This window comes from Euphorbia lathyris, chromosome 8, assembly GCF_963576675.1.
Source record: "Euphorbia lathyris chromosome 8, ddEupLath1.1, whole genome shotgun sequence".
Taxonomy (NCBI): domain Eukaryota; kingdom Viridiplantae; phylum Streptophyta; class Magnoliopsida; order Malpighiales; family Euphorbiaceae; genus Euphorbia; species Euphorbia lathyris.
Genome location: NC_088917.1, coordinates 37,537,035 through 37,551,014, shown reverse-complemented (window position 1 = coordinate 37,551,014; position 13,980 = coordinate 37,537,035). Strand labels below are relative to the sequence as shown.

At 36.1% G+C, this 13,980-nt stretch overlaps 2 protein-coding genes across 2 annotated transcripts; both read right to left on the bottom strand.

Annotated features, from left to right (window-relative positions):
* Nucleotides 1–1,827: 1,827 nt before the first annotated feature.
* LOC136202775 (uncharacterized protein ycf36) lies at nucleotides 1,828–3,510 on the bottom strand. The gene is made up of 4 exons (XM_065993644.1): nucleotides 2,907–3,510; nucleotides 2,795–2,823; nucleotides 2,619–2,675; nucleotides 1,828–2,530 (listed from the first exon to the last, which is right to left on the bottom strand). Exons 1-4 carry the CDS (start codon nucleotides 3,373–3,375, stop codon nucleotides 2,324–2,326), a joined length of 762 nt encoding a protein of 253 aa, XP_065849716.1. The 5' UTR covers nucleotides 3,376–3,510; the 3' UTR covers nucleotides 1,828–2,323.
* Nucleotides 3,511–3,914: 404 nt separating this feature from the next.
* On the bottom strand, nucleotides 3,915–11,621 carry LOC136202774 (probable serine/threonine-protein kinase SIS8). Its single transcript, XM_065993643.1, has 13 exons — nucleotides 10,975–11,621; nucleotides 9,361–9,798; nucleotides 9,040–9,143; nucleotides 7,501–8,543; nucleotides 6,771–6,811; nucleotides 5,952–6,020; nucleotides 5,741–5,841; nucleotides 5,275–5,353; nucleotides 5,088–5,186; nucleotides 4,892–4,960; nucleotides 4,746–4,795; nucleotides 4,440–4,616; nucleotides 3,915–4,363 (listed from the first exon to the last, which is right to left on the bottom strand). The coding sequence occupies exons 1-13, from the start codon at nucleotides 11,371–11,373 to the stop codon at nucleotides 4,282–4,284; spliced, it is 2,751 nt and encodes a 916-aa protein (XP_065849715.1). The 5' UTR covers nucleotides 11,374–11,621; the 3' UTR covers nucleotides 3,915–4,281.
* Nucleotides 11,622–13,980: the final 2,359 nt, after the last annotated feature.

The window sequence follows — 13,980 nt, the reverse complement described above, 5'->3', positions numbered from 1 at the left end:
TCGTGCACTCAATTTTCAACATTAATTCGTTTCGTTTTATTTACGTCTCTTCTATAAAAACAAGTTTAAAACTCGGATTTTTAACATTTAGAATTTACCTTTTGCAAACTCTATAGCTTCACCTTATTCACTTGTTCCGATCCTCCATATTTTAAGATTCATGGCTTCCTTCGCCTTTATTCCATCAAGTGAATAAGTTTCATCTCCTTGGACGTCGACAACATCTTAGTTCGGGTTAGCGATATTAAAGGCATATTTCATTTTCCCCTTGTTTATATGCCTAGCTTAAACCTTGTCGAACATTGATTATGTGTTGAGTGATTTAGGAATCATTTTATCAATAAATGATATTTCGTTTTCAACTATAATTTACCATTGTTCATTTTAATTTATGTTAATACGTTCACTATTCAATTTTTAGTATTCAGTTGCTTCAACATATAGTTTACTAATTTATGTTAATATATTTACTATTCAATTTTAGTTTTCAATTGCTTCAACACATATATCCTCACACTTTGTTGATTTAAGAGTTGTCCAGAATTGACACACCGAAAATTGTAGTAACAACCACATAACATGTGGGACCTAATAATTGAACGTGTGATCATTTTCTCTATAATCGGACTTAGAAATTGATAGGCCTCGTAATGATTGATAGTTACAAACCTAGAATTGTTATAACTTTTTATATAATCTTCATTAAATCCTTTTATTTTCATTTGTTTGGTATGATCTTACCACTTTCCAACTTATTTAGCTTGAGTAAGCATGCTAGTTACGCTTCATTAGATAAGAGTAGGAGCAATTTAACTTATAAAATAAATCTCTGTTTTAGAGTCTCACAAAAAATTTATAAACCTTACTAGTTCAATACTTGCAATATAACTCTCGTAGATTTGAAACCGAATCTATCTAAATTTTATTACTTGTTAACGACAAGATACAAATGTCGCCAAATTAGTTTCTTTGAGTCACACACTAAGTTTTTGGCGTCGTTGCTAGGTTAATAATTTCAAACAATACTGAATAATGACTTAATTATTACTTTAGGCATTTATATGTAAATAATCTTTCTGCTTTGTAAATATTAGGCAAAAAGCATATTTAAGCTCCTGAACTTTACCTGTTTTAAGGATCAAGCCCCTGATCAATTATTTTTCCACATTGAACCCCTGATCATTGATTTTGTTATGGATTGGGCCCTTATTTAACTTTTCTGTCGAGTTTGGACTGCATACATCGTTAGAGCGATTCGGCTTGTTGACATGAACAAATAAAAAAAAAGATTTCTTTGACTAGGAGAGATAAAAAATCAAAAATTAAAACGAAATTATAGAAATTAATTTTCAGTATATTCTTCCAAACTCGATTTTCTTCTCTCTCATTTTGTGATTTTCAACATTAGAATTGCCAAATCGATCTTCTCATCTCCTAAACTCGACAAAAAAGTTAAATAAGGGTCAAATCCATAACAAAATCAATGATCATGAGTTCAATGTGGAAAAATAATTGATCAGGAGCTTGATCCTTAAAACAGGTAAAGTTCAGGGGCTTAAATATGCAAACTATGGCAAAAAAAAGTTTTCTATTGATTTGAAAATGGAACATAATAATCGCAAATTGAGGTGATTGGAAATACTAAGAAGAATAGATGATCCGACGTTTTGGAGAGGACGATATCAAGTTGGAGAAGATATCAAGTTAGATGGTTTTAATATTAAAAAATTAATTTTTGTAATATCATGGTTCCATTTTTTATACTTACAAGAACTATAGGTGTAATTAACCATTATAAACAATCCAATCAAATTGAATTTTTCTAAATACACTAATTGCCGGTTTAGTTCCATTTTTTGGAACTACTTTTAGACTTTTAATTCAAAGGTCGAGATAAAATAAAAGTGTTTAGTAAAATTTCGAAACAGTTGTGTTTTGTATAAAAATCTAATACCTATCAACAACAGCAAATAGCTAACCGTAACAACAAATACGAGATACTATGTTTGTATCAGAAATCGAAAATCCCTAATAGCAGACACAAACACACCATCCATCCCGCCTGAAGGTATCATTATTCCATTAAGAAAATCAGACCTCTGAGTGTCCCTCCCTCCCATCCATTTGGGACATGCCATTGTTCTCAGTCATTTGAAGAGCTTGAAAGTTCAACGGAGTATGAGCAAATGTTGTTGCTCCCAAAGATGTTTGACATTAACATTGTGACTTCAATGCAGATGGAGATGACAATAATATTTCAAGCCAAAATTATATTCCATTACCACATACCAAGCGAGTAAGCTGTACAGAGGAATCTTTAGAATTAGAGAAGACCAGGTTCACCACAGAATGCTTCTGGCTCGAACGATCTCGCTGACTCATCGTTGTAAACCCCAGGAATAACAACTCTATCTTCTTCAGATGTTATACTTTGATTTCCATCGATATTCATGAACACAACAGCGCATACAAATAATGATGTCGCCAGAGCTACAAGACTGTACTTTAACCTGCTCAGCACCGGCTTTACCTATTTCTCAAATACGATCAATTAATGATATTCGCTAGTATATTTTATATTTTATAACGAACACAAATTTCTGAAATAGAATCCTTACAGAAAATGAACCCAGAAGACGGTCTCGTGCCAAAATTTCGGCACTCTTCACCCATATCTGTTATTGTCAATAATACTTGAGAAACACTAATGTCCAGATTGAGAAAAAAGTAAGGCGATCCATTCAAGCCGAATGACTTAGAATAAATTTGATAAACGAAAATAAATTTGACGCACCTGACCATCGTACCATCCAGTCTCTTCATCTGCAACAAAACGAGATAAAGATCAACAAAAAGGTTGAGTGAGGTTGTTTGGTTAATTAGAATTAACACTTAGAAATAATTACATTCAACAGTGGCACTGAGCAAACGATTCCCGACGTAAGCCCAACCTAAGTACATATTTACAACGGCAAGACTAACCACAAATATCCCACTTGATAAAGCTACAAAGATGGGCTTCAGTGGCTCCGATTCAGGTCTCACAGAACCAAACCAGGCAACGGGCAATCCAACAAGGAGAGCGAAAGAAGCGCCCGTCAGGAAAAGACGAGAGCAGTACTCAACGATGTCACCGGCAGCCCAGGAGTAGGGGAACGAAGTGGACAGATTCTGGTACTCGTTCATAGGCTGTTGCTCCAGAGGAACTGGGCAATCTGTTTCAGATCCATTTCTAAATGAATATGATAACCCCACTTTAGGGTTTGTGTTTTTGGGAACGTGAAATTGTAATCTTAATGGCGAGACAAGAAAATTTTGTCTGGAAATAAAGGAGGGGATCAGCGATGGTGGCTTTAGCGTTAAATGAATTGCCATGCCTAGTCGATCCAGTTATCACTCTGCTCTTATCCCAAATTCGACTTCTCTTCTGGATTTTTTATTCATCAAATCAGGATTTTCAGTATCGATGGCCAGGATCTATTTATACAAGTGCTACTACTAATATGGATGTTCACAATTCGCAACATTTGGATAAACATAAAAATATTTGTGATGCAGGACGACTTGGAATATATATTTAAACAGAGCCTTGGACGAATTGAGAAGTTTTGAGTTGAAGGATAGACAAGCTTCAAGTTTGTTTTCTCTGTTTATACAAATAATCCTCATCAAATTCACAATTACATTACAAATGTGACCACAAAAGCACAACTCTGCATTCAACAAGGAAGCAAAACATGAAATATGTATTAACACTTCATAACGATATCTTGCACTTGTTTCTCTTTTCACAATTTTTTTTTTTTTTTACTTTCATGTCCACAATGAGCTGTAGAGATCGCATGTTTACACTTCCTGGGGATTGGGATTGTTTACCCAAACAAGACCTCCACAGAGAAAGAAGGTTAAAATGAAAAATTACTTTTTTTTTTTCTTTTGCTCTTTACCTTTTTCAAGATTTTCTTACAAATATTTAACAAAACTAGTTATTTATGCTACTAAAAACCAACTTCCCAATGGGATGATCCTCCGCTGCAGTTGTGCAGTTTTAATAGGAGAATCTCCACTTTACTTTTTGTTGAACCAACAGGGCTTGTGCTGAGTCCCCACTTTGAATGAACCAACACCTCTCCTTGTCCACTATTCTCATACTTTGGCATCAAATGGAAAACTTGTGGCTACTCTGGCTCTTCGAGCCAAGAAACACCTTGAAGTACTACAGTAGTATTACTATTTATGCAGCAACTCTGCTGTACACTTTTTTCTTTCTTTCTTTTTATGTTATGTTCTTTCAACATTTAGATGCTGAATGTGACGCAGTCGTGATATGAGTTGTGAAAATGAGGGTCGTAATTGTGGCTCCCTGCAAAACCAATCAAAAGTTTGTTGTCATAGTAAACAATATTCCTAAATGCAAATATTCGCTGTCTACAACTCACCTCTGCCAACAGTCATGTATTATCTGGGATACTGAAGGATCAACATCCTCTGGAATCTCCAGACGTTTATTTTGGAATCCCACAGCTCCCACAACCTGCATCGGATTCAAGCCTTTCCAAGGGATCTGACACGTAACTAGCTCCCATAATATTACACCAAAACTGTAAACATCACATCTGAATGGAAACAAATCCAATTTGTATAAGAAACAAGCTTCAACAGACTGTGATCCAATAAACCACCTCACATGCCAATTGTATGGACATTTTTTTTTACATTGTGAGTGAATATTGAAGTTCACTTACTTCTCATTTGCTGGTTCATTCCTCAAGACTTCAGGTGCCATCCATTCAGGCTACAGCACCATAGGGAGCTTCATGCTTGTTATTTGGTACATAATAGAATTACAACTTAGAAGAGATTAAATATGATATGTTTGACAAAGTCTTACCGTTCCAGCAGTAGATTTTGAGGACAGAAACGTATGATGTTTCAATCGTGACAATCCAAAATCACAGACCTGCACATGTATATAAGTTGAGGAAAAAGTCAGTCTTTCCAGCAAAGATACAGCAGTCGACCTGATTCATTTTAAACAATATGCACAATCAGGAAATAGCTTAAAAGGTAAATTTCATCTCATCCACCTTAACAACCCAGTTTTTGTCAACAAGGAGATTTGGAGACTTCAAATCTCGATGCACAATAGTAGGATGGCTTGTGTGCAAGTAATTCATTCCTTTCGCCTGAAAATAACTATATTACTTAGTAGAATGCGGGAAATACAATGAAATGAACCAAGTTATACAAGAAGAAATCAATTTATCCAATTACCACATCAATAGCCATTCGCATTCGCCTCTTCTCATCAAGTTGGGAATTGGGGCGATGCATTAACCTATACAAACTTCCCCTGAACACAAATAAGTGAAAAATGAATCACACGTACAATTGAACTAGTGATCGAGAACTACTTATATATGAAAAAAGTTCATCACAAAACAACATATTACCTTTAATCATAGACACCCAAAGCATTTTACATATCTTAAAAACAAGATAATTCTTTTTTACATGTAATGCAAGAAATGATAGAAATCAGATTGACAGTCAAACCAGTTCCATGTAACTAGAAGATTTGTTTGATATTTAACAAAATCATTTCATGAATTTTTTAATTCAGTCCGATATAACCCCATACAATCAACAAGGACCACAGGAGGAGATTAATTTGGCTTGGTAGTTGAGTGGTTGGTGTGAAGGGGCTGATGAGAGAGAGAGAGAGAGACTGAAAAAGAACCTGGGCAGGAACTCCGTTAATATAGACAGGTGTGGGGGGCGAGTAACAGCCCCCATGAATAGAACAACATTGGGATGTCTTAATCTCAACATGATTTCAGCCTGCACAAGACAAACAGTGGGAATTAATTTTAATTTAAAAAAAAAAAAAGCTTACTTATGTATGAGAATAAGTAAGCATATGAGGCATGAATTTGATAAGCAGTACTTACTTCACATTTGAACTGAACCAGTGCATCTCCAGATAAATCTTGATCCAAGAATTTCTTCACAGCAACTTCCTGTGAAGTGGAATTAGTTCCAAGCTATCAAGATAACAGTATGCCTTTTAAGCAGACAGTTAAAACACTTATTGCAGGATCATTGTCCAAAATGTAAAAGACATGCAAAAAGAAAGTTTCCATTTGGCCTTGTGTGTATGCTAGAAACCATTACCATCAATACACCCATTTAAAATTAGTATTTAGGGGTGTGCAGGTTCAAAACCGAACTGAACCAAAAAAACTGAATACAGAAATTACCAAAATAATTGACACCGACACCAAACTGAATAATATGTAAAACCGAAATATTGGGTTCGGTTTTAAACCGAATTTCGTTAAAAAAAATAAATACAACAAATAAAAATCACTATATTTTCTCATTAAATTTACCTCAACATGATTAAAAAAAAAAAACTTAAAATACTTTCAAAATATATCTATATTGGATTATTATCTCAATAACAATAAAAAAGAAAAATTGGACTTGTAAAATCAAATACGAGTGTCTGTATATATAAATAGAATATAAGTAATTCGGTGCGGTTCGGTTTTTCTACCTTTTCTGCCAAACTGAACCCAATACCAAAATACACCTAAAACCATAACCGATGCCGAACTGAAATGGCTCAGTTTGATAATGCGGTTTAAACCAAATAATGCACAGCCCTATTAGTATTTACACAATAAATGTGGCCAACAAGGAGAGCATGACATATTATAGTAAGTTATGACTGATTAACCAGTATCACACTCGAGGATAGAACTTACAGTGCCATTCCAATCTGCATGGTACACCTCACCATAGGAACCTGCATGAGCATGAGAGGCAGTCAAAACAGAGGCTTAACAAACATGTTAAGTCAGATACACATCATGTAGTAGAATCGTTTCTCTAAACACCACTATATGTTTCTATTGCAATACCAAAACGGACCAACAAAAAACCTCTATGAAACATGGAACTCAAATAAGATGAATAATTCTAATATTCCAATAGAAGCAAAAGTAGAGAGCAACTATTTTCAATTTCAATCACTTTTAGATAGAAACGCCTGGCATATTATTCCCCCGATGTCAACTAGTGAGAGAGACCCCAAAATCATTGCAGGTGCTAAGGCTATAAAAACAAGGAGAATGAAATACAGAGTTACTAGTTCAACAAATAGTAAAATCATTGCAGGTGCTAAGGCTATAAAAACAAGGAGAATGAAATACAGAGTTACTAGTTCAACAAATAGTAAATTATTAACATATACATCATTTTCATTTATCCTAATCACTAAGACCACTGAAGGAGGTCCCTTGAGCTAGATGGTCTTAATGCTAGTCAACCAATTCATACATTTCCATCAATCCAAATCAAATTCTCTTCAGTAAAATCCTTCCAAAATGGACCTAACTATCAGCTCTTAAGCTGCCCATTTCATCACAATGAAATAAGATTAATAGGTTTCTTTTTAATTGCAAAGCTGAATAAGTTCTGAACATTATACATTACCTATACCAATACGTTCACCAATCTGAAGATCCTCCCATGGAATTTCCCACTCAGAAACTTCCCCCAGCACTGGATGAATTTTCTCATTATAACTATTGCAAGAGATATGAAGACCAGTGTTGAATGTTTCAATCAACTTTACACCAGATTGGTTAGAATCAAATACAATACCATCTTCAGGTTGTGACAGGCAAGAGTTCTGGATTTTATGCCCATACATTGTCTTTCCAAGCAAGCCTGGTGCATTATCAGGAACTACACCTGTAGCACCTATCTGCAACCTTTCGTTGGTTCTATCATCGTGTAAAAATCCCTCACTTGTAGGGCCAGAAGGCAAAGGCACTTCAGACATGAGTAAATTCAATTCCAATTCTCTATGTGGTTTAACTGGCCTCTCAATATGCCATTTATCCTCAGTATCACTCCCAAAATTGTTTAAAGGATTCTGGGAAATCATGGATATGAGAGACTGACCATGCCTTGGCAAGAACTTGTCAGGATAACAATGAAGTTCATTATTTAGATTTATCCCATTTTCTAGATGACCTTGTTCTATCACCTTATGCTCACCCAGATCCTGCTGATTCACATCCGAAAATAAATCTGGAGGCGGCGATGCACCACTCTCTAACAACACAGCATGCAACTTCTGTGCAAATTCAGGATTTTTTGCAGCACTAATGACATATTTGGATACATTCTTTACTCTGATGTTTTCTGATGATGATGGCTGTGCAGGCCCTGATAAATTCCCATGCGATCTCTGAGATGAGGGGAAAAGCTTTCCAAACTCATGTTCAAATGTCTCAATTTGGTTTTTCTCAACTAGGCTTATGTCAGTATCATTTTCTTTAATGTCTACAAATAGTGCCTCATCTGTTCTTGACCTCACACTTTCACCGCCCACTGACAATGGACCTTTTTCAGTTTCAGTAAGATCAGTAATACTCCTTAGGCCAAATCCAGTGTTTTGAAGATGGTTGCTGGGTACCTCAGCAGGAATTAGTGTCCCAGGAGCACCCATCAGATCAATAATGTACTCACTGCACAATGCAAATATATCAGACAAGTATGCCAATAAAGCATTCTCAAAAAGAAAAAGCATACATAAAAAAAAAGGACAACTGCCATTTAAAATTTGGTCTTGTGTTAAAAGGGAAACACAAACATATACATTTAAGAACAGTAGCAAATTATAAAAATAAAATTAACTACAGCAACATTACATGTAAGTACATGGACACTACATGAATTGCCATTGGCAACAGGGATGATAAAATCCCCACCGTGCCATGGAAAAGCAATGTCTGACATTCATTTGCATCAATTTTAAATTCCTTCACTGAAAATGCATCCTAGACAATAAGGATATCCACATTAGAAAAATTATTACACAAAATCTGCAGCCATTATAATGCATCATGAAAGACCTCAAATGATTTTCTTTATTTAAGGTGTACAACATGCACAAGTGATGTGGCTCATTTTGCAGAGTCACTAATATCAATTTAAAGTAAAAATAGAGGAACAATTTATCACCTTCCATCATTAATTTTGATAAAATTAACAGCACCATCATCAGTGCCAGTGTAGTAGCTCCCTTTAACCAGGGTACATGGAAGGTTGATTCTATCAGCTAGCACCTACAACCAAAAACTAGATGAAGTCAAAACTACGCAAAAATCTCCTCAAAAGCGCACACACACAAAAAAAAAAAAAAAGTTGAGATTTTAAAATGTAGCAGTTAACTTAGCAAATTCATTCGGATGATTAAGAAGTTGAAAGACAAGCATTTAGGTAGACTGGTCATGTAAGCAACCAGTATCACTTGTTAACATGAATTAAAAGAGATATCACAACCTTAAAAAGTAAAGCCCTATGGCGTGAAAGCCCTACATCAAGATGCCCAATAGGAAGAATGACAGAGTTCAAAGCATTGCGTAATTCGTAACTTCTCTTGCTCCACCTTGATGATATCTCATCAGTGTTAGCAACTGGACCACCCATTCGATCAACAACAAGATCAGCAAGTTTCTGAATCAAGACATTAAGAAGCAAACCATCAGAAACTTGGCTCTCCAATGATAACATATAAGCTTTTTTCTCAAGCTCCCGCAGTTCAGGATCAACAAAGCGGTTTACTAATAGAACTTCATAATCAACATTATCCAAAGTGGATACTGCTTGCAGATCGACTAACAATGGCATCTTTCCTTGGATAATTGAATTTGAGGAAATGCTATATACATCATAAAATCCATCCATAACTTTGTCATTGTAATTTACAACATTGTAGCTCTGCATAGAAAAAAAAAAAAAAAGACCATTAGCGGGAAATTTGCTAGGTAGCATAAGATGTCTGCACCTGACAACAGAGATTTCTTAAACTTTAAAGAAAAACATCACTTAAATTTAAATGCTATGTAAAGTATTAAAAAAATAGATAAAGAATATCAGATTCACATTATGAACCCTAGAATAGAGCTTCTTGTTGGGATAAAATAAAGACACGATATCTGAAAATAAGCTTAGCAGCTACCATGCAAGGGACACGAAGAAATATTAAGGACTTGTCTACAAATGTCTGAAGAATTCATTCGTCCTTACTACCACTTTCATTTATGAAAAACAGAGCTAAAAAATATAACGAAACATATTCAAACCAAAGCCTAGCTGTAAGCCAAACTAAATATAGTTATGTTTTGAACACATGCAAAGAATACTAAATTCCCCCAAATTGGATCATAAATTTCTTTTACGAGCTCCTAACACATTAGTTACTAGAAAAACTTAGCTCAGCTACAGAAATAAATGATCTCCTTACTCATCTGTACAAACCAAACATCTTAAATCATGACCACGAGGTTTTCAACGATGCACAAAAATAAAACCAGCAATCAAATAAGCTTCCTGTACTCAGTTAGCAAGAAAAATAGTAGGTATACGTCAGGATGTTATGAAGGAAGACAGAATTATAAGGTGCTTATCACAAATAGAAGAAACCATCAAAGGAAAACAGGCATCAATCAAAGGATAAAGAGCTTCAACTACTTATGTATAGAAAATTAACTCAAAAGGTTCCTTAAATTAAACAAATTATGTATGATAATTCAACCCAAAACAGCTTGATAATTGGACAAATGACCCAGAATAATAAACACTCATAATGCTCTAGAAACGATAAACAACATTAAGGCTGATATAAAGTTGATAGCATTCTCCGCAGAAAAAGAAAAAAAAAACTAACAGACCAAAAGTCTCAAGCGAACCTAAAATGACAAATGGATGGTCAATCCGGAATAAAAGAAGCTGCAATTACCAACTCAGAAAAACTGATTCGGAAAGGAAATGGAAATGAAAATCCTACCGTATAAGATCCAGAAGTCAAACAACCTAACTCATTGAACTCTCATTGGCTGAAATCAAAAACCTCAAATGCGATAAACTATGTAAAAAGAAGCAGTCAACACATACCCAATAACGAAGCGAGAGAGAATCGATCACAGAATCATTAACAGGAACAGTGACCACAGGGCAGCCAAGGCTAATCCGTTTGGCGGCGTCGATCTGAGCTGACTCAGGATCCTTACGCGAATCCGGATCCGAAACGCTTATAGCCAGAGCCAACTGAACCTGAAACTCCTCTTCCAATAAATTAAAATCTACACCAGTATTCCCCTCAACGGCTGGAAACCGATCAACGGAAGCGGATTCAACAGCCGCAATTCTGTCATTTGAAGATGAAGACGATGATGACAAGGGATTCGGACTGTCACTGGGGCTAACCACGGGTCGGGTCTCGCCCAATCGCTGGGGGTCATTGATGCCACCGCCGATATGTAACTTTCTTAATAGATGCTTCATCTTCGACATCGATCATTAACGAGAAGTCGAAATTTTCTGATGGACCTTCAGTTTTCTCCTCTAGCAAGTATTTTAGGTTTTTCCCTTCCTCTGTAGCTACATCAACTGGCTTAAACTGCGCCAACAAGTACCGAAGGAAGATTCGCTTATCCTGCGCACTCTTCTTCGTCAAGCTACCTCCACTTCAGAGACTTAAATTAACCGCTTGCCCATCTATTCCCTCCAATACACACACAAAATATAGAACCAGTATAATCTACGCCATTTCCAATTCTATATTGACAAGTCAAAGACCACCTATATTTTGCTACTCTGTTCCCATCCACATTGTCTTTGTATGCATTTCAATAATCGCAACCGTACAATAAAAAAAACAGAAATATAATAATAATAATCGCAACCGTCTAATACCATTTTTTTTTAAGGGAAAATTACAAAACTGGGTCAAATGGGAGGCTCATTTACATATTTAATCCATTTACTAATTCTACTACATATCTAGACTGATTTTGTGTGACTTTCCAAAAATACCCCTAACCTTCTCACTTCCACCTCTCGCGAATCGCCGCTCCCCCATCTCCTTGGTTATGCGAAAAGTTGCTCCTGCATTAATGATTTCAAGACTTTTGATCTTCCTTTCTTCCTTTAAATTGCACGAAATCTGCACCATTTAGTCAAAATCACAATGAATTTCTCTTTTTCCTCTCTTCATCTCTTGATTCTGCAACTTCCCAACCCTAGAAAACGAAGCCATGTTTTTTCATCTTCCTGTTCGTTGCTTGGTTTCTTTCTTCTTGTTACCATCAAAGAAATGGTTTTTCTACGTTATTTCCTTCGTTCTTCCCATGTTATCATATTGTTATTGTCGCTTTTGGGGGTGAAAGGGGCGAAAAATGTAAGTATCTGTTTTTTTTCTGCGTTTTTTCATGATTTCACTTCGCAATCGATGGTTTCGCTAAGCTTTGCGAAGAGAACGAGCCTGGAAAGTGACGATCTACTTCGTTAATCGATGATTTCGCGAAGATCTGCGAAGAGAAAGAGTCTGAAACGTATGGATCTACCTCGCGAATCGATTAGTTCGCGAAGTCTGCGAATAGATCCTCACGTTTCAGACCTCGCAGACTTCACGAAAGCATCGATATGCGACGTAGATAGTCACATTTCAGACCTCGCAGACTTCGCGAAAAAATCGATATGCGAAGTAAAATCACCTCTTCCCCTGCACATTTACATTCGCATGCTTCGCTAATTTTCATTTCGCGAAGCAAAAAACGTCTTTTTCCCTACTAACACGATTAATTTTTTCTGTAAATGGTTGAATACGTAACATCCCTTTCTGGAAGGCGGCGTACTAGGCTGCAGGGGAGATGATTTTCCTTCCTGTATAGGGATGAACTTCCCCAAGATTGACACATTCACTCCTGAAATGATTCGTTAGGAGAGGTTGTGTCAATCTCGGGGTGCACCATGGGACACGTCTATCCCATGGTGCCAATCTTCAAAGTGGGCCTAACTTAATCCAGTGCCAATCTTGAATCGGATGAGTAATCTTGGTGTGCACCGTGCGACACGTCCATCCCAAAAGGTCTGGAAGTCCAGACCTTTTGGGATGGATGTGTCCCATGGTGCACACCAAGATTACTCATCCGATTCAAGATTGACACCGGATTAGTTAGGTTCACTTTGAAATGATTAGTTAGTAGAGTTCATTGTGGCAATCTTGTTGTAAATTTTGATAATGTTATGATTTGAATGTTGTTATTGTGGCAATCTTGTTGTAAATTTTGATAATGTTATGATTTTAATGTTCGAATCCGTTGTTGTTTGCCATTTTTTGTTATATACCACTTCGCGTATTAGCTTCAAATCATATCCAGCATTCTCATATGCGAACTAAATTCATCAAGCAAAACAAACTTCAGCTTCGCAGGCTTCGCATATGCGAACTAAATTCATTAAGTAAATCAAAACATTAACTTCGTAGGCTTCGCATATGGGTGAATATGCGAAGTCAGACGGGATGGGGCGAGCTCCACGTAAATATTGAGGGTATTTTTGGAAAGTCACACAAAATCAGTCTAGATATGTAGTAGAATTAGTAAATAGGTTTAATATGTAAATAGGCCTCCCATTTGACCCAGTTTTATAATTTTTCCTTTTTTTAAAGGACCCGTTTATATCTTTTTCAGGATCAAATTTTATTTTATTTTTCTTCTAGTTACATAGATAAATGATTTTTTTTAATAAAAGAATCACTATTATTATTGAACATCGGTTAAAAGAACCACTACAAGAAACGGATGAGGATTTTTCCATTCTCCACGAACAGAGTTAGAAACAACAGCCCTGGCTAACCCATGAACCGCTGAATTCAGTGATCGTTTAACAAAAACAATAGAGACATTATATAATATCGCTCAAATATGACAGATGAAGAACCGACTTGTTAATTGGTTGTACTACGGAAAGACAGTCAGTTCGAACCTCCACGTTACTCATATTGTGGTGCTTTAGCCAAGATAGAGCCTCCCGAATTGTCATTGCTTCTGCGACGATTGGGTCATATAATCCGTCGAGCTTGCCGTGATAAGCAAAGCTGCAAACTCCATGTTCATT